Below are 26,431 nucleotides of genomic sequence, written 5' to 3'. Positions count from 1 at the left end.
CTGATGTCTACATTTAGTTGCAGGTGAACCAGCTATGGGGAAGCACTGATGGTTTTTTTTTGGGGGGGGATTAGTTTCTTGTTGACTGCAATTGTCAATGTACATATGTTTTGCATTTTTTGTCCGAAAATTGAGAATCTTTTTCAGCATAATAGTAGTGATAATGTTCTGATCGCAATAATTTTTTTATTTCATCGGTTTTTGAAACTTTTTTTAGTTCACTAATACTATAAAAAGTTCGCCAAATTCAAAATTCATTAAATGTTTCAAGCTCAGCTTTGTGACATTGAAAAGTAGCACAAAATTAAGTTCAATCGAAATTCTTAGATTTCAACATATGGCTTTTTAGGTTATTTCCTGTTTGCATGTGTGTCAACAATAACAAAATCAAAAACTATTTTTTAGAATTTTGTGGGCCAATCTGTTCAGCTCTTGAAACACTTTAGCACACTTGAAAACAATGAAACGGGATTTCCGATTTATGAAGCCTATTTGATTTGTGTGAGGAATGAGTTATAAATATCTAGTCTATTTAGGTCAACTTGAGATTAATAGTTGATTGTTGAATTCAGACACATGAGAAAATCGACACTTTTTATGAAGGTGTTTGTCTATTAAAAAAATTTGCTCTTGTTGTCGTGATTTCAATTTCAAAATGCCAAGCGCTTAAATTTTTAAAATTTTAGAAAAAAAAAATTATCTAGACCTATTCAATTTCATTTCAAGTTTTTCAGGAATAACAGCATTTGCCCATTATAATATTTTGCAATTTTGTATCGTCAGTTTAAGAGGCCGAATTTTTTGTGAATTGAAATTTCATATCTTTAGTATTTATGAACAAAATTTTAGTCGCCAGAAACAAAGATTTTCTTAGAACTCTGAAAATTAATAGTCAATATTTGCTATGACGCGACTTTCATGTCAGTCTTTGTTTTGTACTTTTACTTGTTTTACAACAGAAACAAATACTCCAAGAGTGACTTTGTGTATGGATTAAGATAATGTAGTTATAGAATATGTCAAAATAATTTCAAGCCATGTTTATAATGTTCACGTTTTGTTTATTTGTTTGTTTCAGTGGAAGAATCGATGGGCAGTTCTCTCACGTCAGTCACCGGTAGCAGGTCAGTCACACTTTGTTACGTAACACCATCCTCATATTACTACACTATTGCGTCATGTATGTTGCGTCAGCGTTATGATTAATTGTATTTTCTTCGTTTCGCAAAACCAATTGCGCAATTTTTATTTCAAAATTGTTGCTAGAGGGCGCTAGAAGATTTGCTACAAAAAGAACGTTTTTGGTGATTAATTTTAAAATTTTAATCTTGTCATTAACTGATTTTTTTTGCGCTGGAAATTAAAATTAATTTGTTTTTCAAGGTCGCTTAGATGAGGTAATTAACCGTTAAGGAATGACGTCAAATGGCTCACAAACAAAAACGATCGCTATATTTGAAAAAAAATGTGTAAAAACGTCAAAAATAGAGCTCTGTTTCCTTGTTAACTTTCTTATTTGCGTCCTAAGAAATACTTTAGATAACCCAAATCCTAAAATTTAATACCGTCTTTAAATGCAAACATTTCAATAGACAAGAATAACGGAATTTAGATTTTATTGGGCAATTTAGATAATGCGAAGACCCCACACATAGTCTGCGATTTAGTCATTTTAAACGGGTGAACTATATTTACCTTCGTTTCAGTTTCTACCGCTTGTGATATGCGTAATTCAGAGATAGAACTTATATTTAGACCCTACGCACGTGTTTGCACAGCAATCTTTAAAGATGTTAAATAGTTTAAGAAAGGAAACCGAAATTCTGAATTGAAAATTAAAACTAATCTTGGATCCAAAGTCGTCAAACTGTCTTGAAAAGCGACTTGATAGCTGTGACTTTTTGTTTACTGATTGTTTGTCTTTAATTTGCAGCATACGTTTTGAAATTTTATGTAAACTTTGACAAGTTTTTGGCTGAGAGAAAATTTGAGCTGTGAAGTTAGGTTTAGCACAAAATATAAAGTTTGAAAATTCAGAAGTGAAAACCTGATCAGAAATGTGAAAACACTGAAAAAAGTGAAGTTATAACTAGAAAAGGAAAATCTGATCAGAAAAAGAGGACTTCTAATCAGAAAAGAAAATGTGATCAGAATAACAGAACTTCTGATCAGAAAAGCGAAAGTCTGATCAGAGAAGTGAAATTGTGATCAGAGAAAGTACAACGATTTAAAATCTTTTGCTCTGTACTGATCAGACTTATATCATAGACTTCTTCTATGACTTCGGTCTGAGTTTGTTTCAACAATATTTACCCGGTGTGTTATTGAAAGAACCCTTTGTTAATCTTTCATCTAATTCCTGAACTACAACTGTGTGAACAAATTCAAAATTCTAAAGAATTCGAAATTTGCTCGTTCAATGTTTAATTTCAAATTGCCTTCGTCATAACTTCTCCGCTTTCAAGTAGTGGGTGCGTGTATGTGTGGGGTGTATTTTGGGCATTTTAACTTGAACAGTTTAGGCTTGAGCAAGTTTGTTCAGCCAAAATGAATACTTCGGATTAATGTAGCCGTGGGGTTTCTAAATTTCTGGACCTTCAAGCCTGGATATGAAACATGCCCACTTAAATCTTTCGGTCGAAAGAGTAACAAAACTCTGAATGAAATCTTCATGCAAAAATACAAACAACTTGTCTGTTCAAAATTCTTGTGCGTATGTCGAGTTTGTAGAGCTTGCAAAATTTGCTTTGATATTGAGCGCATGATCGTTTTTGCTTTATGGCAGTTTTGGTATTTCTTTTAAAATTGGTAAATATAAATTAATTTCGTAAGTCTGATTCATGATTCTAATCCGGCTGGATTTTGTGATTGAGTTTTTTTTAAATGAAGATTCTCCATAGTTCAACTAAGTGTTCAAAGTTCACGAAAAAAATGAAGATTAATCATTCTAAGATAACTGCAAAAATTATTCTGTTTAAATTTCCATTCATATGTTTAAATTTATTCACTAAACATTATTGCACGTGATATGTTTTTAGATTGCATGTCATTTCGAGGTTGTCTTTCTGACCTCTCATTTTTGTAAGATACTTTTTGACAACTGCAATTATAATCAAGGGTCTAATTCGTTAAATATTTGCCCAAATTTGGCCCATATCAAATTGTGGGCTATCAAATTGCTTGTACACAAATTCGCCTAGGGAAAAATTCCATACTTTTCAAGCCTAATAAGGATAATAAGGTAATGACTTATTGTGATATCAGCTATACTTTTAACCGCAGTTTGTCCTAAAATGCTAACCTCCCTCTTCCTTGGGGTTTAATTGGGATTAAGTTCGGTACTTGAAAAGAGTGAAAGCAATTTGCTTTCCTGATTGTGTTACGCTGCCTGAATTGTTAACATTCAGTGTGTTTAGACTCAAAATCGGCTAACTTTGCTCATATTTTCAGCAACATAGAACAGATTACAGTCGGTTTATTTCTGGTTTTTTTTTTGTTGCGTTCTGGCTTTCATGTCACGTATCAAATCAAAACTGGAATTATGAATGAAAGGTGAAGCTTTGAACATAAAAAATGCCTCTGCAATTTCACCGCTTAGATGACCAAAAGAGTAAAATCATCAGTTCTTTTGATGCTGTTTCAACACACCTTACACGTATTTGCAAATACTAGAAATAATGCTTTAGTCACTTTCACTTTTGATACTATTTTTAGATAGCTCAACCACAGTTAGATTATGAACCAAATATATATATATATATATATATATATATATATATATATATATAACACTTCCGTTATATTTGACTAAATGACGCCAAACTTAATCTTAACAACGGAATCGGCTACACTTTGTACACACTTTTCATCATAATATATAGCGTATAAAACAACCAGTAACTAAATATGAAAGTATCGATATTAATGTGACCTTTGCCTCAAATTATGAAGTGCGTAGTGCGCTAAATGCAAATTATAAACTAAATTTAGAAAACTTTGACTTATGACTAGTTCGACTGTCATTGAAATAGTGTGACTCCAACTGTTTCTGTAAACTAACACATGAAATAGGCAACCCCCCCCCCCCCCCCCAAAGTACTTGGTTTTTAAAACAGCCTGTGTGTCTATTTTCATTTACGATCACATACAAATTTCTTTTGTTCGTTACGAGTCATAATTCATTCATGTCCAAATCGCTACAAAATTTTACAAATCAACCGATAAAGTTACTTTGAAATACATGTGTTAAATTGAAAGATGAAATGCAAATTATAAGTATGTCACTTTGAAAACTTAACAAAGTTCGAAGTTTCGGTGCCGTCAATTTGTCAAGTTTGAAGGCCACCGCATTAAGACGGCGGACAAGCTAAGGTTCTATTTTGCAAATGAATCTCGCGTTTCCGTTTTTATCTAAAATTATCTGTTTATTTTTAGCATTTTTAGCATAACCTATTTGAGTTAATTTTTGAATTTAGGCTTTTTATTTTATTAACTGGCGTCAGTAGATTAAAATGCAATAAAATATTTCATGTCAGTGGATTGCCTTGTGAAATTTTTTCCCAGTTAATAAAGATTCAAATACCCAAGGATTAAAATGTCAACAGCTTTGAAAAATCGCCCATTTCTAATTTTATTTTTTGCTGCATCCGTTGTGATTGCCCTTTCTGAAAATAGTAACAATAATCTTCAGGAGGTCGTTCACTGCATTTTATATTTCAAGTTGCTAATGGTTATAAATAGAAACAAATTTCTAAGTGTTTTGTTCAAAAAGCATGACTGAATTGATTATGAATAGCGTTTGAACAATACATGAGCATTGATCTTTTCAGACAATGAAACGTGAAAAGTTTTTATGCTCAAATTATTCCCAGTACTTTTTTCATCAGTGAAAAACAATATGACAAAAATTTATATGAAGTTTTGATTGCGGTATAGGTTTCGTCGCTTGGAGCTGTTTTTCATTGAAAATTTTGCGATATTTTGGATAAAAAGAGATGTATTGTATTGTATGTTGTATTTTTGATTGTATTTATTAAGTGTTTATTTTTGATAGCAGTTCTGCGTCCGTAAGCTAACACAATTTTTATCATTCACGTGCGGCGGGGCTTTATTTTTAATTCCATTCTTTGAGAAATTTCAAAACACCTGCCGCGCTCTGCGCGCTAATATAGCTAGCCTTGTATTCCGTATTTTCCAACCGTGTGTGTTTTTAATAAAGAACTGCTCTTTCTCAGCCACACTGTCATATTAACCACCTGAATTGACTTCATGTTTTTAAAATTATCCTCAGAAATTTGTCTCTGATCGGTTATAAACTAATGACCTCACACAGGACATAAATCTGTACTTGTTTTTGAAAAGAAAAATCTAGGTAATTTTGCAAAAATAAACTGATAACCGCTTGAAGGATATAACATATTTTAGAGCGTTAACAGCAAAATCAATGAGATAGCGAGGATAAATAATTTAAAAAGACAGAATAAAATAACGTATTGAGTTTTTGCCTTGTCTAATTAAAAAACATATGGCGTGGTAGAGCTTCTTACTCAAAGTATAGCAACAAAATTTTGAGATCATTGAACTGCCTGCTTCTATTTCATAATTTTTAGCATTATTTTCAGTCATTTTGCACGTTCCATATTGTTGCTTTTTTTCAGAGTTCCAAAGTTAGGATCTTTTCTGCTAGCGCTCCCCACTTAGTTTTGCACCCCCATTTTTAAATGTTTAAACATACTGATAAAGCTAAGTAATTTTTTTAGTGAACATATGAACAATATGCATTTACTAAAAACTAGCACAGGTATGGTTTGAAAGTATTACGTATTCATCCAAAATTTAGTGCATATAAGTTAAGCGTCAATAAAAATTTCTGTATTGGTTCTATTTTGGTGTTGTCGGCTACAATAAGGGCTTGATTTTTTAATAATTTTTTAAGGAAACTATTCTAAAAGTGCCTTCAATCTAATTAGACAATTCAATGAAATTCAAATATCGCTCTTGCAATTTGCGATAACTTAGATTTTGGGGGTGCTAAATTTACGTCTATATAGGGCTGGGGGGGGGGTTGTGGGCTAGCAGAAAGGATCCCAAAGTTATTAGGGTCAGCTTAGATTGTTGGAAACGTCTCCTTTTCTTAATATTTATCAATTTACAATGTGTTTACAATCAAATATGTTTTACGGCTTTCAAAATGTAAAAATAACTGTTCCGTTTTCTTCGTATATTGTATGCTTGTTTTGTGTATTTAGCACAATTGATTTTCGAAAAAAGATGTTATCCTTTTTATTTTTCTGGTTTTTCAGCATTTGAAACAGTTAACCTAAGTTGACAGTTAATTGACCTATAGGCGAAAATAAAAGGATATTGTCTATCAAAGTTAACTGAATAAAGAACAGCAATTTCCAATTTAAATTTAAGCGCCCATTAAGACATACGGAAGTGTATAGAACGTTAGCAATGGTTGTCATTTTTCGTGAAATTAGCTCTCTTTCACCTTTCTATTAAACACACATCATAAACATTACACACACGCACTAACATACATACACCAACACAAGCGCATACACACACAAAAACATACCTCGCCATAAAAAAGATTTTCTTTTTGATATCTGATCTTTCCTCAAGGCTCGTCACAATTGATTCAAAGTCTTGATTGTTTTTTTTTTCAGGAAATTTTTGTCCCTTTAACTATTTTAAGTAAGAGTAGTTAAGAAAATTTTAATGTTTCTTACTCCCAAATTCTGCTTTATTTCATTCTTCTAGAGGAGACAAGTTTGAAAGACCTGCTCTTACAATAATACAAATAAAAAACAAAAAAGATCTTTACTTCCATCTTTACTTTTCAGTAATTTTCAATTGATTTAATGTTAGTTTCATGAAGCTGGTTTTTTACTACTTTAAAGTTATGAGAATGCTGAATTGTTTAGTTCTGTTGAAATCAGAAGAATTGTTTTCAAAAACAACTCTAGATTTTAGAATTTTCTGGTTTTAGTTTGACATTTCGAAGTTAATTTTTGCTAATTTGTAAGAGAAAAATGGCTGAACTCTTCGATTTTCCATAAATTTTTTTTTCGATACCGACACAAAATAGTTTATACGTTTTTCTGTAAGCAGCAGATTACATATTGACGGTCAAAAAAGCTTTTTCAGCAAAATTTTGAGAAAAAGCTTAAAATGATTGTTGAATTTTCGGTCAAATGGTGTAAATTTTTATTTTTTATTCTTGAAACTGTAAAGAATTACAGTAGAAAAATCTCCATTTAACCTTACGAAATTTATTGCAAAATTTCAACTGCTATCTGCTCCCCAGAGAAAAGCAAAAGTGCGAAGTGCTTTTTTGCTTTCTAATTTTTCCTTCCAATGTTAGGGTCCCCCGTTTTGAAATATTCAATAATTTGTTAAAATGAAAATTAGATTCCGAGGTCTACAAAATGGTGTTTTTCTTTTTTTTTCTCGTAAAAGTGAAATTTTGACTGAAGAAAAGAGCCAATTTCTTATATATATTCCCCCATTTTTGAAAAAAAAATGTTGGAACAATTACTTTTTTTTTAAACAAAATTTTAGTTCGTTCAACTGTAAAAGAGCACGGTTGGTTTTTCACATGTTTGACTTTCTTCAATGCGTCATTTTCTGATTGGTTTGTACTGTTTCCTCTTCTGAGAAACTTGAAAGTACTGACTTCATCTTTTGACGCTTTTATTATTTTTTAATTGTTAAAATAATTTAAATTTTTTTATTTGAAATTTTTGAAAATTTGTGAAATTTAAACGTTAAATTTAAATTGAGAAAAAAATAAAGACTCATTTTTTTTCTCAATTTAGAGCAACATTCTGAATCATTGTTTTCTGAATCATGTTGTGCTCACGATCTCTGATAATGCTTGTTTTGAACTTTAGGCTTTTCACGCTTGACCTTGTGATTTTTCTTGATAATTACCCCTCTCTTTTCTATCCCAGTTGAAGTAGCGCGATGGTTGGCGGCAAATTGCTGCAACCGTACGATAACTCAAAATTTTGCCCAATTTAGTTTCCCTTCTATTTTTGTTCATATAAGTTGATTGTAATAGTATTCTACCTTCATTTGAAGCCTTATAATGAAGTTAATATGATCCTCTTTTCTCATAAGCACGCACATTGATGGTCGTTTGTGACCATTTCATCTGACGATAGTCATTTCCTTTTCATGGAATTAAATTGAAAGCTTTTTATTTTACATTTTCTTGGTACTGAAAATTTAGACTAAGCTAGCAAGGTTCCATTTTGCAATATTATATAAATTTTTAAATTGCTGTGGATAGTTAAAAGTTTCTCTTAATTTGAAGCTTTGGATGTTCGTTGTTTTCAAGTTGATAATGAAGTCAAGTTGGTCATGAATGCACTTATAGAAGTGTTGGGTTCTGATTAAAAACCATTTTTTATCGAATTTTTAGAAAAAAAACATTGTTTTTGTCATTTTTTGCCATTCTCTAATCTTGATTTTCAATTTTATCAAATGTGTCATGAAATTTTTTTTAATGAATTGACATTAAAGTTTGTTCTCCATCAATTAAAATTAATTTTCGAGTGTGCAAAGTCATACTGCATGCTACACTGATAAAATGTATTGTTAAGTGCACTGACCAGCTAAAAAAATTGAGCTTGAACTTTTTTTAAAGTGCTATAACAGTATACGTAGCTAATAAGCAGCGCGAAAAAACGATACCTCTTTATGTACCCGAATACTCTCTCGCCTTTTACCCCAGACATCTTTTCTTTATTCCCCTTTTAAATTTTATGGTAACGTGAAGGCGGAAGATGCCTGGATTATTTGTGTATTGAACAAAAACTCGTGACTGTCTCATTTTTCCATACTTTTTTCACTTTCGTGGTTTATTTGTCGTCATTTGACATTTAAACAGTCGTCAAAAAGGAATAAAGATTGACTGAACATTGTACGCTAGTAAATTTGCAAATACTATTACTACTACCACTACAACTTCATATATAGTAAATCAGCGAAAAATTTACAAATCTGCCCTAACAAAATACCGTAGTTATAACCAAGTAATAAAGCGTTGAGAACTAATTTTTTTTTCTTAAAAATTGGCGGCTGGTATCGTTGACTACATTATCTGCTGTTTCGTGAACCGAGATTTTTTAATATCACGAAAGAAAATTCGCGGTTTTTTAAACGAAGCCTAAAACACACCCCCGTTTTTCTATTCTTCCGCGCTAATATTGTTCGGTTTTGCCAATTTTTGGCAACTTAGTAGCGTGCGGTAATGCGTCGCACTTTGCCTGAATAATGGGTAGTGGTTTAACTCTAGATATTTTGCCATAATTCAGCGAAACACACGCACATACGACTTAATAATTATATTATTCCCTTGTGCCTCGATCTATCCTTCCACCAGTGTGGTGGTAAATAAGTGGGAAAAATAAAGCTAGTGGTATATAGCAGTAGCGTTGTATTTTTAACCACAATTATTGATCAATGTATATTACGGTAGGAGTTTGCGGCGGCTGTAGTTGTGGTTGTGGTATATGCCATGCCCCTAGATTTTCCAATTTTCCTTTCAATTCCCCGTGGTTTTCCCTGGAAATTTTGCAAGTCGGTTGCAGAGGTGAAATTTGGAGATTTCGCATTATGGAAGCAAAGAGAAGACTATAATACATACTAGGTTAGCGTGTGAACGAACGCTTGTTCAATGAATTGTTAGAGTGCATACGGGCCATTCGCTGGTAGAACGATTATTTTTTTCTTTCTCTACTTTTTCCAATTTTATGCTAATAAGTGTATGTTCTTTGATTATTTCAGCTCATTTTTTCTCTTTGAACACGCTTTTGTGAAAATGTGAGACCACATTTATTTTTCACTTTTGGCTGCTATACAGTGCAGCTGAAATTTAGAATAGTCCCCCAATTTCAATATTGTTTTCTTCCTCTTTTTTGTTGATTCAAAATAAGCGCATGTTTGCTTAAAACTGGGAAAAGCTCCTTATGGAAAATAGGTATTTATAACGGCGGAAAGGCAAAAAAGAGTGCTGATGCAATTTTGCAGGTTGCTCCACGTTTAGCGGCATTTGCTCAAAGTAGTCAATCAATGCGAGGCATGAACAAGATCCAAAATAAACATTAACTCTGTGAGACTTCAATGCTTGTTCGTCTTGTCTTTCAGTTGTTCACGCATTCCTTTGAAAAGAAAAACATGAGGAGCAGATTCAATGTTAAAATTTCGAGTCAATGATTTCGACAGAGAAGTGACTGAAATACAGGTCAATTGTAACGTGCAAATATAAAAATATTTTAAGAAATAATCTCAAGAAAATTTGCTTCTAATTTTAAGTCACTCAAGACTTGACTAATTGAGAGACATCACAGATGAAACAGGTCACATCATCAAAAATCGTACTTTTACATCATATCGTAATATGCAATGTAAAGTGTGTAGACATCAGATTTAAGCTTTAAAGAGCTTTTTAAAAGTTAGCACTTCCAAGTTTTCGCAGGTTTCAAAGCGTGTTTTTTTTAAATCCATTTTTTAAATAATTAAATCGTATTTTTAATATTGACAATTTTGAGATCATTAATCATTATCTCCCACATGAACAAGCTATCGGATCAGTTTTAAAAGTCATGTTTTTCTGCTATCATAAGTGAGAAAAGTTAAATTTGCAGTTCATTGTACGTTGCCTTCAGTATTGGAAATTTTCACTATGTTCATTTCATCTATTTACTTTTTTCAGAGTATCAAAAACGTATTTACGAGTTGAAGAGCAATTATGGTAATCTATTTTGTGCCCGGCAACAGCACGTTTCACAATGTGAAATTAATTCGGAGTGTGAAAAAAATGATTTTGTGGTTGAAGAGCAGATAGAAGATTGAATGGTGATTTTTTAAAATCAAATTTCTTTGTTTCAAAAATTGTGGGAAGTAAAATTTTTAGCATTTAGACTCTCATTGGCAGTTATTTGTATTTCTCGAAAGTTTTAAATGCTCTTTGGGAAGACTTTTGGTTGCTGTTAGATTTTTTGGTTCTACTCCTTTTCACCCCGATTCATTTAACCCCGCATATTTTAACCCCGTATCTTTTAACCCCTCTATCATTTAACCCCTATAACATTTCACCACTCTATCATTTCATACCGCCAATTAGGAGTCGACACATTAAAGGCATATTTTGTCATAATTAAGTAGAAAACTTAATCCCATGTTCGGTTGTGATAGTTTCATATCAAGTCCCACGGGCCCGCGACGCATTGCCAAATGACTATATTGCTAATTAAATATGTACTTATTTTTATAAAAGATTAAAATCGGGGTGAAATGATAGAGGGGTTAAATGATAGAGGGGTTAAATGATGGAGGAGTGAAAAAATCGGGGTTAAATGATAGGGGGTTAAATAAATAGAGGTGAAAAAGCGGGACACCAGATTTTTTTAAATGTTTTGACTACCCTTTGGTATAATTTGCAGCAATGTGAAAAGTCTGAAATTGCTTTGCCAGAATAGTTTCCTTGATACGATTGTTTGCCTAGTACTCTGTAATAATATTTATTGTCAAGAGTTGATGCTTGATGTAATAGCCGGGCTATGTAACTAAAATAGTTGAAGTGTTTTCTGTTTCTTCATTTATTTCGTCCTTGGTTTTCGAACTGAATGAAATCTAACTTATATTTAAATTTGCACATAACAGAGACCTAGATCCAATTTTCTTTCGGAGCCTTTTGGTTGAGTTTTTTTTTAAAATAGTGAACGAGTTCTTTAATTATTTCACAGTAAAATTTCCTAATGAGTGCATTTAATTGCAGGATAAATAAGCACATGATGAAACAGATAATCGTTAATGACAAGAAATTTTAATCTAGGATATCGAATTATTCTGTTCCGTTTATTAAAATAGACGCTTCGGTTAATTTTTTTCGAGGTTTTGCGATTTTGCATCATCTCGAAATTCAGGAAATTTGTTTCTCTGTTGAGTGAGTAGATTAAACGAAGTTACTCAATTTCGTCTCAGGTGAACAATCACTCATCAAGTGATTAGAGTAAATCCAACATAAGTCTTTGGGACCAAAATAAGTTTGAGAAATGTTGAATCTTTGTACGCATGCTACGGGGAATATCTTAAAAGCACGTGCTTTTGTGTTCGTTTCCCCCAAGGACATTCCCAACCTTCTCCTTAATATTAATTTCTGGGCGTGATAATTTCGGTTATGATAGTTTCATATCAAATCCCATAGGGAACTTAGGCACGGCACTGGTCCGCGAGGAATGCCCAAACGCTCTAAAAGCGCAGCTCTGTAATTGTTAAGTTGGGGTTTATTTTCGTGATTTTTCTTGTGGGTTCTGTTCAAAGGTGTTATTAGTTTTTGAGGTTGATTGCTTGGTTTCCGGTTGCGTAATCATGTCAGACTTTTTCGTCGGAGCTTTGAGCGGAACTGTTATTCCTCTGCCACGCAGTACTCGACTTCAATCTCTGAAACGAATTTTGCATCATTTGTTGTTTTTGTGTGTCTTTTTTAGTAAAATTTTGCTAGACTGATTTTGAGTTCTCGTTTGTCCTTTTGACCGCTGTGGTCTCAAAATTTGTTGATATTAAATCCATTCATTCACATTTTGAAGTAGCTTTACTCACAGTTTACTGAAATTGAAATAAGAACTGGCCGGTGATGTTGGTGAATTGTTATAATTTGATTTTTTTAAATGGTCCTGTTCATTTCAATTTCAGTAAACTGTGACTTCAGCTACTTAAAATTGTGAACGAAAGGATTTTATATCAGCAAATTTTAAGACCTCAAGTGTCAAAAGGTCAATCCAGAAGTCAAATCAGTCGAGCAAAATTTTACAAAAATTTCACCACACGACTACAAATGATGCAATAAGCCCATGTAAGATTATTTGAAGCCCGCAGTAATGTTAATCCCATCCCAAGCTACAATCGAACCCTCATCCCACGACTGTTTGTTTATTATACTGTTTTTATTATACTGAGGTTGATTACGACTATGCTTTTTGTATTGTCAAGACTATGCTTTTTCAAGAATCATATGGTAAAAGTTGTTTAGACTTTTGTTGTAGGAAGCTAATTCTTGCTTTGTAGGGTAATGAAAAACTTTAATTTTAAAATCTTTTTTGTTGGAAAAAAATTAAATGTGAATCTGTTCTCAGAAGCAATTGATTGAATTATTGTCGACATTTTGGTCTATTAATTTTTTCAACTAAAACTTGCTCGTCCTTTTCCAGAATTGTCTGCTCGAATTTAGAATCGACCTTTTCCTGTAAAAAATATTCCTATGTCTATTTTGAGTTTTATAAAATTTGCTTGGAAAAATTTAGCGTGGGATGACACTTATTGTGTTATCCAACAGAGGCCTTTTCAAAACCGAAAGTTCAAGAGGTGCTTCAAAAAATGTCCATCTAAAACCAGGACAAAAGGAATTTATATTTTACTTCTTCTTGTACCAACTCATAATTTGCGTAGGCGTAAAATTACCCCTCATGGTGTGTGGTGTGGTTTAAGCTGCGTAGGTTTAAGGCTATGAAGTATGTACTGAAACTAGACACAATAAACTAGAGATTACAGTCTGTTTACCGTCAAAGTTGAAATACATGTCTTCAAATATTTACTATTTACTAGTTAGAAAGCAGTCTAATTAACTTTTATATTGCGACCTACATTCGTATGACGCTTGCTTGGCCTGGTGGCTACGAAATTCTAGACAGACATTTTTACATGAACTTGTATATAGTTGACTAGCAAATGATGTTTGAAATTTGTTCAAATGACGTTTGAAAGTGTTTTTATTTAAATATGTCAAAATTCGGCTCTCAAAGTGCCTGGTAATTTTGCGGTGTGTAGTGTATTCTAGAATATACTAGAAAATTAATGCTCATTTTCTTTTCATCACCTCCAAGTCAAGAATTTATTTTCACTGTTTGGATTTTTTTAATCGAAGCTTGTTTTTGTCCTTTAGAATGATGTAGAATTAGTCAAGTGTAATAATGTCCTTTATTTGCTAAGTTATTGAATTTTTGTGATCGCTAGCAGGGAACTATTGCTAAAAATATCCATAATTGGTGATCCCCAGTTTTTTAAATAATAAACGGGGGATTTATATACCATTTGTGTCATAAAAATGACGTCAGCACATTAGGGAGCTGTATAAAAATAGAAAATTGAAACCATTTTTAGCGTACTGTGCTTAATGAGTTTTTAAATGCTAACCTTCGCATTAGATACAGCGAAATGTTTTCCATTGAGGTCTATGACGTCAAACTTTCACGTGGTTGTTTCAATAAAACGTGATTAAAAATTGCCAACATCAAACAGATGTAGTTATTTGTTCTAGTTACCTACAAAAGCTAACAATAACAACAAAAACGGTTTAATCCAGGCAGATTTTATAGTTGCTCGGAGCTGGAATCAGTTTTCCCAAATGTGTGAAATAATTGCTACTTTAAATAAAAAAAACATTTTGTTGTTTTTATTCACATTTTTAATGGAACGATGCCTTGATATTAAAGAGAAATTCGAAATTTGCATGCAGTGTTTACTGTAATTTAATTTAAAAAAAATTTTTTTAGGTGACTGTCATTTAGTCAGATGATACCCTTCATGCTCATCCAGTATTTATCAAGAGGGTCCTAATTTTGGGTTGCGACCAATTCTTTTTTTCCCAAAATTTTCCCCATATCACAAAATGTGTTAAGTGAATTTGAGATTATAGGTCTACAGACGCTAATGAGCGTTTTAAACTAGTTATAACTTTTGAATTGAACAGCAAAGCAAAAGTTTTTTTTGCAAACCTTGTTTTTGAAAAACAAAAATTGTATTTTTTCAAGTCTTTTTTTTTTGCAAATTGTTCTGCCTTGTGAGTACAAACAGATCTTGAACAGCTCATAGCTTAACAGTGATGCGAAACGGAAATTTGCTGTTTTAAATAGTAGCTTAAGAGGATTTTCAAAACATTTTTGTTTTTTGAAACCTAAAAATCCCGAAGTGCATTAAAAAAGAACTCAAAAATACCTTTTTTGAAAAAATTTCCTATCACCTTTAACTCATGTTGAGGACTTTTAATGACCACAGTTGACACTACATTTTTTTCATTATTGTATTTAATTTGTCAGATATAGTACCATCACGTGGCTAATATTTTCTTGATTTTTAAAAATAAAATACTTATTGTTTTTTAATAAAGAGCTCTAAACATCGGGACACGTTCACTTTATATGGGAGCTGTTGTTGGTCTTCTATTTGTTTTTTTTGCAACAAGTTCAATAGATTCGGTCGTCTTCAGGTACTTTTCAGCTGTAGCTGCCATCATGGACCTCGATTTTTTGGACATTAATATCTCTGTTGACAAACAATAAACAATGCATTTGTTCATTCACTGGACGTTAACAAACAAGAAAACGCCCTAACGCTATTATGCATTGTAACTAGAAAGAACGTTGCGATAGTTCTAACAGTGCCGTGAATATTAGCCAAAAGGAGAATGAATCGAATTGAATATTAGCCGAAAAGGAGATATTGACCTCCGAGATTTAAGAACGCACAGATGTTATTGCGAGAATAGCTTGTTAGAAAGTGATATTTTTTCGTTCAAGATATATTAATATCAAGGCTCATAGGCAGCTGAGGCATGAATAAATGTGTTAATTTCACGTGTAAGAGATTTAGATAATTTCACGTCTCACTTATGTTAGCTTGCAGCAATTATCTCAGCCATTAATTGTTCTTATTTTCCTACTTTTATTTTTTCGGGGTAATTTTCAACTACTCCGGACACCGTTTTGAATAGTTCAGTTGCGAAGACACGTTTATTGTATTTATGTGAGTTGTTTTATGTAGGATAAAAATATCGTTTTCACAAATTTTTTCATATTTTTCAATTTTTTTTCAATAGTGTCAGCTCTAACCCTTCCATCCTTACGCTTGTGTTTCGCTTTTAATGAACCCATTTATGTCGACGTATCTTTGCAGCCTTTTTAATTAAATTTTTTATTGTTGAAATGATTTATAGCATTCAATTCAGAATTGCCTGACATTTGATTTGGTTTTTTGGTACTGCGAGAAGGGAAAGTTAGGTACTGACTGCATATGTGAACAAAGACTTAAAATTGACTCTACAAAATTAACCCTGTCTTGCTATTCATGTTGCATATCCACGCTGTTAATCTTAGCTTCTCTGTGAGTTTTTTGGTGAACTCCGAAATTGAATCAAAACTCAGAAATTTTTAAAATTATTTTATTCAAATTAAAAAATGGGCTTGGTAAACAGCTTCAATATAATTAGTTCAATCATCTTCAGCGAAATTAGTTCAATCATAAAGAGCATAATTACGTATTACTGTATCAGCTTGGTCGCTAGGTTTTAGAATAAAATTTAGAGTTTGGGAATTTGAGTCATCTGGCTATTTTTTCCCTTTTGGATGAAGGTGGAAACTGTTAACCAATCTTTCGGAAACTATAAACTCTGAGGAGTTTGTTCACGCATGCTTACGAAATTAAAAATTGGACCAAGGGGGGGAGGGTCCATAGAGTCGTTTTGGATTTGAATTTGTTAACAATAAAAACATGGCTTACGAGGGAGCGTGGTCAACTGTGTGGCGCGTCAGTCATCACGACAATGGGCCATCTTGAAGGAATTCAGATCGATTACAACAGCTAAGACGGAACAACCGCTACACACACCTGCACACACACAAACCCACACATAGTCTGTCCAATCACAAGTCATCTTAACGTTCATTACGCAACATAGTTACGTAACAAGGAGTGAACGAACAAGTGTTTGGATTTGACCACGTGTTTGTTCAGTATGTGCTTTGTGTTCAGCATTATTACGTAATTCCAAGCCGTCCACCTTTGGTCCTCTGCTTGATGACATTAGCAGGACTCACTAGTAAAGTCCCTTGTTCCACAATCAACATCCAACACCTGTTTCAGCTTACCCTATAATCCCAATTCCAAATCCCCCGAAACCTATTCAAGTTTGGGGGTAATTTGGGATTTTGATTTCGCTCGACGGGAATCGAACCCGCGTTCACGTTCTAGCTCCCCCGTTTGCCATGTTAAGCCTCCCCAGGTGCTTGGGATTACAGATCTGCGCCACCAGACCCGGCACTCATTTATTGTTATAACCTGCTTTTATATTGTTTTCCTGGTTTTGTATGGTTTGGATAGATTTTGATAGTACCAATCGATAATTTGGTCGTTTTGCTTTTATACTGTTGATTGTATGTTTCTCAATAGGCAATATTCTTCTGCGGAGGGGGGGGGGGTCCGAATTATATCAACTTAACTCAAAAGTTGGCCTTTTTTGCATAAAATGTTGTTTGAACCCAAATTGAAACCCTGCGCTCACACATTGCAACCCTGCATGCACACACAAAAGCAAACTTAGTATGTACAAATGTCAATTAAAGATGGTGATTTTATACCGCTGAAGGGTTTTCCAAATAATATCTAGTGAACTCAAAAGTTCTTGTTTGTGCATAAAATGTTGAAACCGTCAAAACGTAAATTGAAACCCTATTGAGATAACTTGATGTCTCGATTGGTTGGGCCGCAACCTGAAATAACCTGCTGTTTGGTGATTCGATTGACTGATTCCTTAAGCATGAGTTTGATAATTAAGTTAATTATTAATTTAATTATTAAGTTAATTAAAATAGGTAAAAATGAATGTTCCATCGAATCTCTGAGTGTATTCCAAAATTGATACTGATTAGTTACGTCATTTTTTCGTTGTATTTTCTTTCTTTGCCGTATCCAGAAATATTGTCTATTCTGTTTTGGACCTCAGCACATTTTTAAATAAAACCGGAACATCACCCATTACCGTGAATATTCAAATTAGGGAGGGGGGGTGGTAATTAAAACTGGAACTCTCTGCAAGATATTGCAACCATTTTTGCGAACGACGTGATATGTATTATTTACACTGTCCCTGCACCTTTTGGGAAATATTTTTGGTAGTTAAATAAAGCATGAACAAGTTTGGAATGAACAACAACACGTTCACATAACAACTGTCAAAAACATATCTCACCCACTTTCGCTCTCATTTTCCATGCTCGATCCTGTTCACGTTTCCTGCGATGCCATGGAGAGAAATGTTAGGGTAGCATTAATTTGGAATTGGTATTATTATTATTATAATACTACATGTAGAGTTGTCTGGAGCAAGGTAGCCATAGCCGGCACGAACTGGATTGTTAGTCCAGTAGGGCCCTTTTCTACATACCAGTTGGTAGTTGGAAGCTACCAACCGGGGGGGGGGGGGGGGGGGTTGGAGCGGATATGTGTTGTTATTGTAGCGTATTTTGGAAAGAATGCTGTATTCTACGCTGAACTATTTCACTCTACTTTTGGCTTTATTGTTGCTGATTTTGTGGAAGGAATGCAACTGTGTGTTAAGGGTTGTCCTTGTCCTCAAAAAAAATTATTTTCCACAATTTTTGAGAGAAACTTGGTTTGGGGTTCAATCTGCCCTTTCGCTAGAAATTTGTATAAACATAACTATATTGTCGGCTAGATGGAGTTAAACCTGTAAAACAACAAAAAATGACGAATTGCTTTTCTTCCCGTGAACAAGTCAGAGAATAAGATCTTCGTATAACCGCCTGAGGATTAAGATTAATTTTTGATTAGTTTAACCTTAAAAGGCGAAAGTCATTTTGAACCTTTTGTTTCTCTTGTGGCGTTCAACAAATAGAAAAAATGGCTTTGTTTGAGTGTGTGAGGTTGTTCAAACATACTTCTCAAGATTGAAAAAATGGATCTTTTCCGTTTGTGCCCCCCACAGTACGTTATGCGCCCCCCAGTTACAGAGCACGTGTCATTACATAGTAAATCATTATGTAAAAATATTGCACGTGCACCTGGGGGTTGCAAATAATATGCACCCACTAAGCTGGGGGGGGGGGGGCACAAACGGAAAAGATCCGAAAAAATTCACTGACTTTTTTGATAGAATGACCTGCTTATTTTAAAATGCCGAAAGTCTGCAACGCCAGAAGTCAAAATGCCAGAAGTCGCTACTTAGCCAGAAGTTGAATTCCGTTGACTTTCGTCATTTTAAAACATGTGCGTTTCGTGTTTTAAGCATGGTTGCGTTACTCTGCAGAAGTCACTTCGAAATTCTGACTTAATATCTCGAACCACTTCGCGGTTCTCGATAAACGCCAGAAGTTCTCAGTGACTTCTGGCGGTTCTCGATAAACGCCAGAAGTTCTCAGTGACTTCAAACAGAGTCACGTGACCATTACTCAACGCCCTTTTAAGAGTGAAAAAGGTCTGAAACTGGCACAATCAATTTAAGCAACTGCGTTGTTGTCACACCTGTCTATATACAAGTGTTTTGTTGTTGTTCGAACATATTTAACGAGCCATGAAAGCAAAGAGTTCTGTTTTTTTTATACACAATACTGGCCTAAATACCGTTTTTTTTCGTTTCAATAAAACTAATTCATTTCGTGATAAATTTCTTTTTTTTGCACAACTGTCAAAGATTTTCCCTTCAAATTTACCTGCAATGAAGGAAGTGAAATGTATGTTATGGCTTCTCATACAGCTACGGTTGAGTCAATCACGTATGAAACTTTACGACAGTTTTTGGTGCAATTAGAATGAGAAAATTTATGGTATTTACCTTTCTGATTTGCATAATTGGGTGATAACTTAAGTCTTCTTCGTTCAAAGTTAGACTGAATTTGAGTACAATTTATAACCCGAGTTTTCTTCCCTCTCAACAGGCTTCTCTTCTCTCCTCTATTGCTTTGTGGCGGTGTATTACGCAAAAAGTTGGCGCGCGTGTAGGTGAGACGGGAGGGGGGGGGGGGGTAGGTACAATTTGATATTTTCGATATTTTCCAACTTTTCCCTTTTCTCTTTTCCTTATTCTTCGTCTTTAGCTTAGGTAGAAAAGAGCACGGCGGTGGGCACCAATGTAGTCTGCACCAAGTTACAAATAGCTGCTGCATAGATCGCAGAAAGTGTTGCGAGTTAGCAAAATGGGATGGGAGAGGGGGGGGGGGGGGGGTGGGGTTGGTGGGGGTAGTCTAGCCGCCGTCGAATTCATTTCCAGGCATTCAGCTTCCACTTATAACAAGAAACAGATTAACAACGGAAGATTGTGAATGTAGATGTTATTGTAACTCATGTGTGAAGTAGTGGTTAGCTGGTTTGATAGTTATGAATTTGAAAGTAATAGTTCATGCAAAAAGCGGGCGGCAGTATGAGTCGTTTTATAATTTTGATTATCAATAATAAGGTTGGTGGTTTGAAGTCTTTTTAAACCGAGTAAACTAAAATTATAACCAAATGATTAAACATACTTGTAACAGAAATAAATATCAACAGAGCAATTTTAATTTTTTTTTATTAATTTACAGCCTGGTAGAATCACATTTAAATCTATTTGTTTAAACATTCGTTTTTTTCAATTTATAGACGTGTATTCAATTTATAACGTGTTAACCATTTATCAGTGGATTATTAAATAAAAAATGCTGTTAAAATTGTTAGTTTAAGGGTTCGAATCGCGCTCTAGCTCGCAATTTTTTTTAAAAAAACTCATTTTTTAAAATCATTTCTTTTAAAAAACTGAGCTTAAGCAAATGTTTTTTTTATAAAGCGTGATTCCAAATCAAAAACAGAGTCAACATAAATCTATGATTTATAAAGGATTAAATTTTGTGTGTTTTTTTTTTAAATTTTAGCGTTTTTAACATTTCGCTATATACCGAATTGACCTTTAAAATAAACTACACAACTAAATTGAGCCCTCGCTTCTTTGAAAAAAATTGACTGAGATCAAGATCTTCCGAAATATACAGACAGCTAGGATCTTGTGATCAAATGACCTCAAAGAGAGCAAAATGATAGCGAACAATAAATCGTAGCCGTGCCATTAATTCTTGTTCGGTCTCACGCAGACATGCAAACACAGTGTCAATTCTTTCCACCAAATCAGTCCATCTCACAGCTGAGAGCAATCAATCAGTCTATTGTTTGCTCTTAATCCAGGTCAATCGCCACAAAATATCCCCCCAAACTGGGTCGAGCTCTAAATTTGCTTTCGAAATCTGTTTGATACGCTCGGCGTGATCACATAGTTTTAATTGATGTTGCTGCGACTATTTTCTTAACTAAACGAGTTTATCCTACTTTTTCAGGTCTACTATCATAAATGGGATAATATGATGAAATCTTTAATTTATGTATTCATATCCCAGACCTTGTATTTCATGTATTTTTAAACCTATAAATTTCTTTGTAAGTCAGCTAATAACTAGTTTAATCATTTAAAGACTACTATATTATGACTAAAATTCACAAAAACCTGTTTCTTGTAGTCAAAATATGTTATGAAAACTCATAAATATCTAATAATAGAATTTTAAATCGGCTCGAAAATTGGAATGTTAAGTTAGCAAAACAAAGCTTTTTTGTTTTTATCTGCTTGAAATCTTTTTCAAAATGCTGTTGTTATTTTTAGCTATATTTCTTTCCCCCTTTTTAAACGTGACTGCATAGCTTTAATTTAGTATATTGAGTTACATGTTGTATTTCGTTCCCCACATGACGTTCAGTTTAGTAATGGTGCTTGTATATGTAATGCGAAATGTGGGAAATTTGTATATCCATATTTACCACTCCCCCGTTTTCCCCATTTTTCCATGCTGACTAAAATCCAGGCACCCTTTGCTTAGTTGGTCACGTGATGTATGTATACCACCCGAGCGTTCAATGCACTTATTCGGTCTTAGATGAATTTTGTTCTGTTTTTCAACAGATAAATTATTCTAATGCAGTTTTTAACGATTTCTCTAGGGAAAGCTCTATATGCTAGTAGCAATTGTTTTGGTGAAAATTAATTGCTGCTGAAAATTGCCTGGTCAAACCTGGCGTGAACAAATAATGAATAAAAATAGTCCTGGATCAAATTGAGAACGTGAATTATTCGTTTCAGATCAATTCAAAAACGTAAAAAGCGCAATTTTAATTGGGAATAAAAATGAGATCGAACATTATTGCCCTCTTTACTTCTATATTTGGAACTTTATTTCAAACGTACTCTAAAATAAATCTTTTCACACTTTCGAAGATGTTCATTTAAAAATCGACGCCCTTTAAAATTGAAAGTTAAGTTGATCTTTATTCAAAATGATGAAACTATTATTTTGCGGCAAAATTGCGGAAAATTTTGAACATAGTGGTCAAATATTGAGTCGATGCCCTGTTAAGTTGTGCGTGAACAATTTTTTTTGTGTTGCAAACATTTCCTTAATTGTTCACGTTTTGAATATTTAATCCAAACAAATTTTCAAAGAACGTTGACCTTCAATTTTAATTGAACAAAAAAGATTTTCAGCAGAAATTTTGCACTTTTGCCGATAAGAAATTTGTTCATATTAAGTCATCATCTTTTCTTTGTAATTTCTGAACTCCAAAAAGTATGAGGATCAACGAACAAAGAACGAACGGAAAACAACAATTGAACAAAAAAGCATTTTCTGCTTTTTTCAAAAGCGCACTTAAGTGTTCTAAAATCGTGTCCTTGACAAACTGAAAATTATCCTGATTTAAACATCCGAAATGTTCCAAGTGTACGCACTTTCTTTTCCCATTTAGATTGAAATGAAATTCAGCGCCGTATCAGAGGAATATCCAGAAATTGATGCTAGCCCCGCCCCGTTTGTTTTATTGTATCTGTTTGTTCTGGATAATTAATAAATTTTATTGATATTTGTCAAACAGAACAGACTGAAACCAAACAATTCAGTCATCCATAAAGTATGAAATGATGAATTTGTTCACACAACGTTCAGTCCAGCATTGTACGCTCGAATGTTGAATATATTTTTTAATGGAATGGGATTTAAATTTTTTCCTGAAGCAAAAATAACATGTGCTGTTTTTTTTTGGGGGGGGGGGGGTTCATAAACAAAAGCGATCCTAAATTTTTATTGCTTTCGCATGCTCCAAAAATATTTTTATCAATGCCTTGAGTTAATTTGCACATGTGTTTTTAGGTATTAAATTATTTCATTTTTTGCATCAATAGGTGAAAATGGCATGACGGCCTTCATTTTCGTGTAAACCGTCAACAACTTTTGCCTTTTTCGTGTAAACCATTTATAATTCTTTTGTGTCCAAGACTATTGGTAATATACATTGTTTGATGTCACATTAATAAAAGATTGCTCGTATAGGTTGAAATCGACAAATTATACAAATAAAAAACGTTCTTGATTTTCTATGGCATCTGAGTTTATCGAATTTTAGCCCAGTCTAAAAAACAGAAATTTTTTGGTTTTTAGAGGCATGGTTTACAATGAAGAAGTTAATTGCTTGATTTTGATTATAGTTACCTAGTACACAGACTACAGTACCAAAAAGCTACGTACAGCATAATTTCTGCTTTTAAAGCATGATCCGTGCTTCATAAGCATGATTTCAGCCAAGGCGTGAAGAAAGTTGGGAAATTTAGAAGTTTTAAGGGAAATTTTATTCTCAATTTCTCTGCTTAAACTGAAAAAATGGTTACATCGCTTTGTTCTTCCACGGTTTGCGTAGTTGTTACGATAAGAGATGTTGGATTTTCCTGGACGAAAATACAAAAACAACTCAACTTGAAATTGAGATTTAGTGCAAAGTATTCATACAAACGTTACTTGAAAAATAAGTTTCGAGGGCCAAAAATCTAGCTGAAGACCCCAAAAATTGTCAAAAAAGTTAATTAGCGCTGTTTTGAAAGATCCCAAAACTTTACTGGAGCGCATTAGAGAGACTCATTACGCTTTCTCTTGCTACGATAAAATTTCCAGAGGTGTGGTTAGGCGAACTCACAAAAAATAGTGTTTTTTTAAAAAGAAATGCTGCAAAAAAAGTGTTTTCGTTCGAAATGGTGTTTCAGTATGCTCAAGAAATCTTTTTTCTTTCTGGCAGAATAATGATTTTACTGATGAAACAAAGGTGCGCATCTATGGAATTGCTCGAGTTTTTCGAAGAAATTGAACAAGATATCTCGAAAAAAAACACTTTGAGTTTGGTCAAACGATCACTTATGTTTCGTGGTGCAGTACGATCAGATGGACGGAAAATGTTTGTTAGGTGTCCAAGCAAGCTAAACCCTGCCGGTCATTGGGAATTTAGAAAAATTACAGAGGAAAAATGCATTTTCTGGACTTTATTTTTCAACAAGATAATGCACCTGTACATAAATTGACGATTACTGGCTATTTTTTCAAGAGCCGGCGAACATTATGCATATAAACTTTAACTGAGAAATAAGTTTCGAGGCGGAAGATCCCCGAAATTGTCAAAAGTCCAAAAAATTAGTGAACGATGTTTTTTGACGATGTTTTAAAGAATCCCTAAACCTCACGAGCGTATTAGAGTGACCCATAACTTTCTCCTGCTGCAATACCATTTCCAAAGGTACAGTTAGACGAATTTGAGTTCGGACAAGCAATCACTTATGTTTTGGTGTGCAATAGATCAGATGGACGGACAATGCTTGTGAGGTGTCCAAACAAGCTAAACGCTGCCGGTTATTTAGAAATTCTTAATAATTTCGAAGAAAAAAATGCATTTTCAGAACCTTATTCTTCCATAAGATAATGCTCCTGTGCATAGATCGTTGATCACCGTCAATTTCTTCCTAGAAAAGGAGTGAACGGTACTGAAATGGCCGGCACAAAGTCCAGATCTGAATCCTTTTGAGATTTTATGGCCGATTTTTAAGCAGGAATCACGAAAACAGTTTTTTTGGGAATTTTAGAAGAAAAGGTGTCAGAAATTTGGAACGCAATTGACGCAGATGTCCCGAGAAACCTGTATGAATATTATGCAAACCGTTTGCTAGACCTGAAAAAAGCCAAAGGTGTAATGACGCGTTATTAGAGATCAAATTTGATCTCAAAATTTTGTAATAAATCATGTTGGTAATGCTTTTTGAGAATTCTTCATGTGTATGTAGCTTTTTGGTATCATAGTGCGTCATTTTCTGTCTTTATTTTATCTCTGGGAGCATATAGATCTTGTCATAAAGAAAATTTTCCGATAGATGTCGAATTCGTGTAATTTGAGTCAAATTGCTTGCTGACAATGAAAAAAATTCTGCAAATTAAGTATGAGCTGAATTGTTTGATTTAGATTGGCTAGAGAAACCTTTTTTTCCAAAAAAGGAAATATTTTTTGGTTTTCGCTAAACGAAAATTTCCACTGTGTTCAAATAATTGAGTTAGTGTTAGGAAAGATAAAAGCGCACCTTGTTCTAATTAGCAAAACAAATTATTTTGTACTTTTGTCTCTTTTTTTCCCGTCACACAAAGGTGTTTTAAAATGTTTGCCGCGATTTTGAGTAGGCGGCCTTTTTGGTTAATAAATATGTAAGCGCCGTGGTTAATATTAAGGCGGACGCGACCGAGCTCTCCACTTTCGAGCTCTGACGTCATAGAACGGTGGCAACTTTGCTACGTCACTTTCTTCACGTGTTACACAGACTGAAAGGTTTAGAGACAAAACTGGCGAATAGTTGGAATTCAAATTGGCGTTGAGATTGCGTATCGTAATGGAAGTATATGAAGGTAGCTGGAATTATATCACGCGCTGGATTAAGTCCACATGTGAAATGAATTTGAACAAATTCATTTGATCTGGCATGATATCGATTTGATTTGATTTGATTGGTTTTCAAATTCGCTCTCGCACTATACTGCGAAGTAAATTGGGCTCAAGTTCATGTCAAGTTTTAATGGTTTTCATGGTAATGTAAGAAGATAGTAAATTATGCCGAAGGATTTTTTTCAATGATAGCGAATTGAAGGTAACTTTTTTGAACCAAAAATAACCAGTTGTTTTAATCATCCTGCCTTTAGAAGAAAAAGCGTATTTCTCAGCTACATGCAACCTCATCTGGAAATTAAAGCCGGGAAATTAATGGCAGCCTGGCTTTAAGGTCAATTTCGGCAATTTACATCTTTTGCATAGAGTTCTAGGAAAATTTGAAGCTCGAATTTTCTATTTTCTTCACAGCGCTCTCAACTTTAAATGTTTTGATTTATTTAGCTGACTATGCAATATTTCAAGTCAATTCTACACATTCTTCGTTTGCTCATTTCTAGATTAACTCTATATGGATTTTAAGATTAACATTGAGTAAGAATCTCAAATCAATTCTGAGAGCAAACATTTCGTATTGCACTATCAAAATTTTGAAAAAAAAGTTGGAGAAATTTCTGTAATTTATCGTGCTCTACGGGATTGATATTTCAATTGACTTTGGTTAAATGATATTTGATATGCGCAGTCGACATTATTTAATTTCAGCTCCTAAAATTTTGAAATGTGTGGGAAGTCAGTGCAGAAAATCTTGGGAATTTTCATCTCAAAAAATTGATGAAAATTGCGATAATCATTCCACTCAGACCCCGGAGTT

At 33.7% G+C, this 26,431-nt stretch overlaps 1 protein-coding gene across 1 annotated transcript in view; it reads left to right on the top strand.

The window, feature by feature from the left end:
• LOC142345598 (uncharacterized) overlaps positions 1-26,431 on the top strand; it is a 42,800-nt gene that overhangs the window by 4,722 nt on the left and 11,647 nt on the right. The window contains exon 2 of the mRNA XM_075397727.1: positions 1,079-1,124. Coding sequence (XP_075253842.1) covers positions 1,079-1,124 — 46 coding nt within the window. The remainder of the gene's footprint in view (positions 1-1,078; positions 1,125-26,431) is intronic.

Source organism: Convolutriloba macropyga, chromosome 9, assembly GCF_964194025.1.
Source record: "Convolutriloba macropyga chromosome 9, txConMacr16.3, whole genome shotgun sequence".
NCBI lineage: Eukaryota > Metazoa > Xenacoelomorpha > Acoela > Convolutidae > Convolutriloba > Convolutriloba macropyga.
Note: the sequence above shows the minus strand (reverse complement) of the source record. Positions and strands in the feature narration are given on the sequence as shown.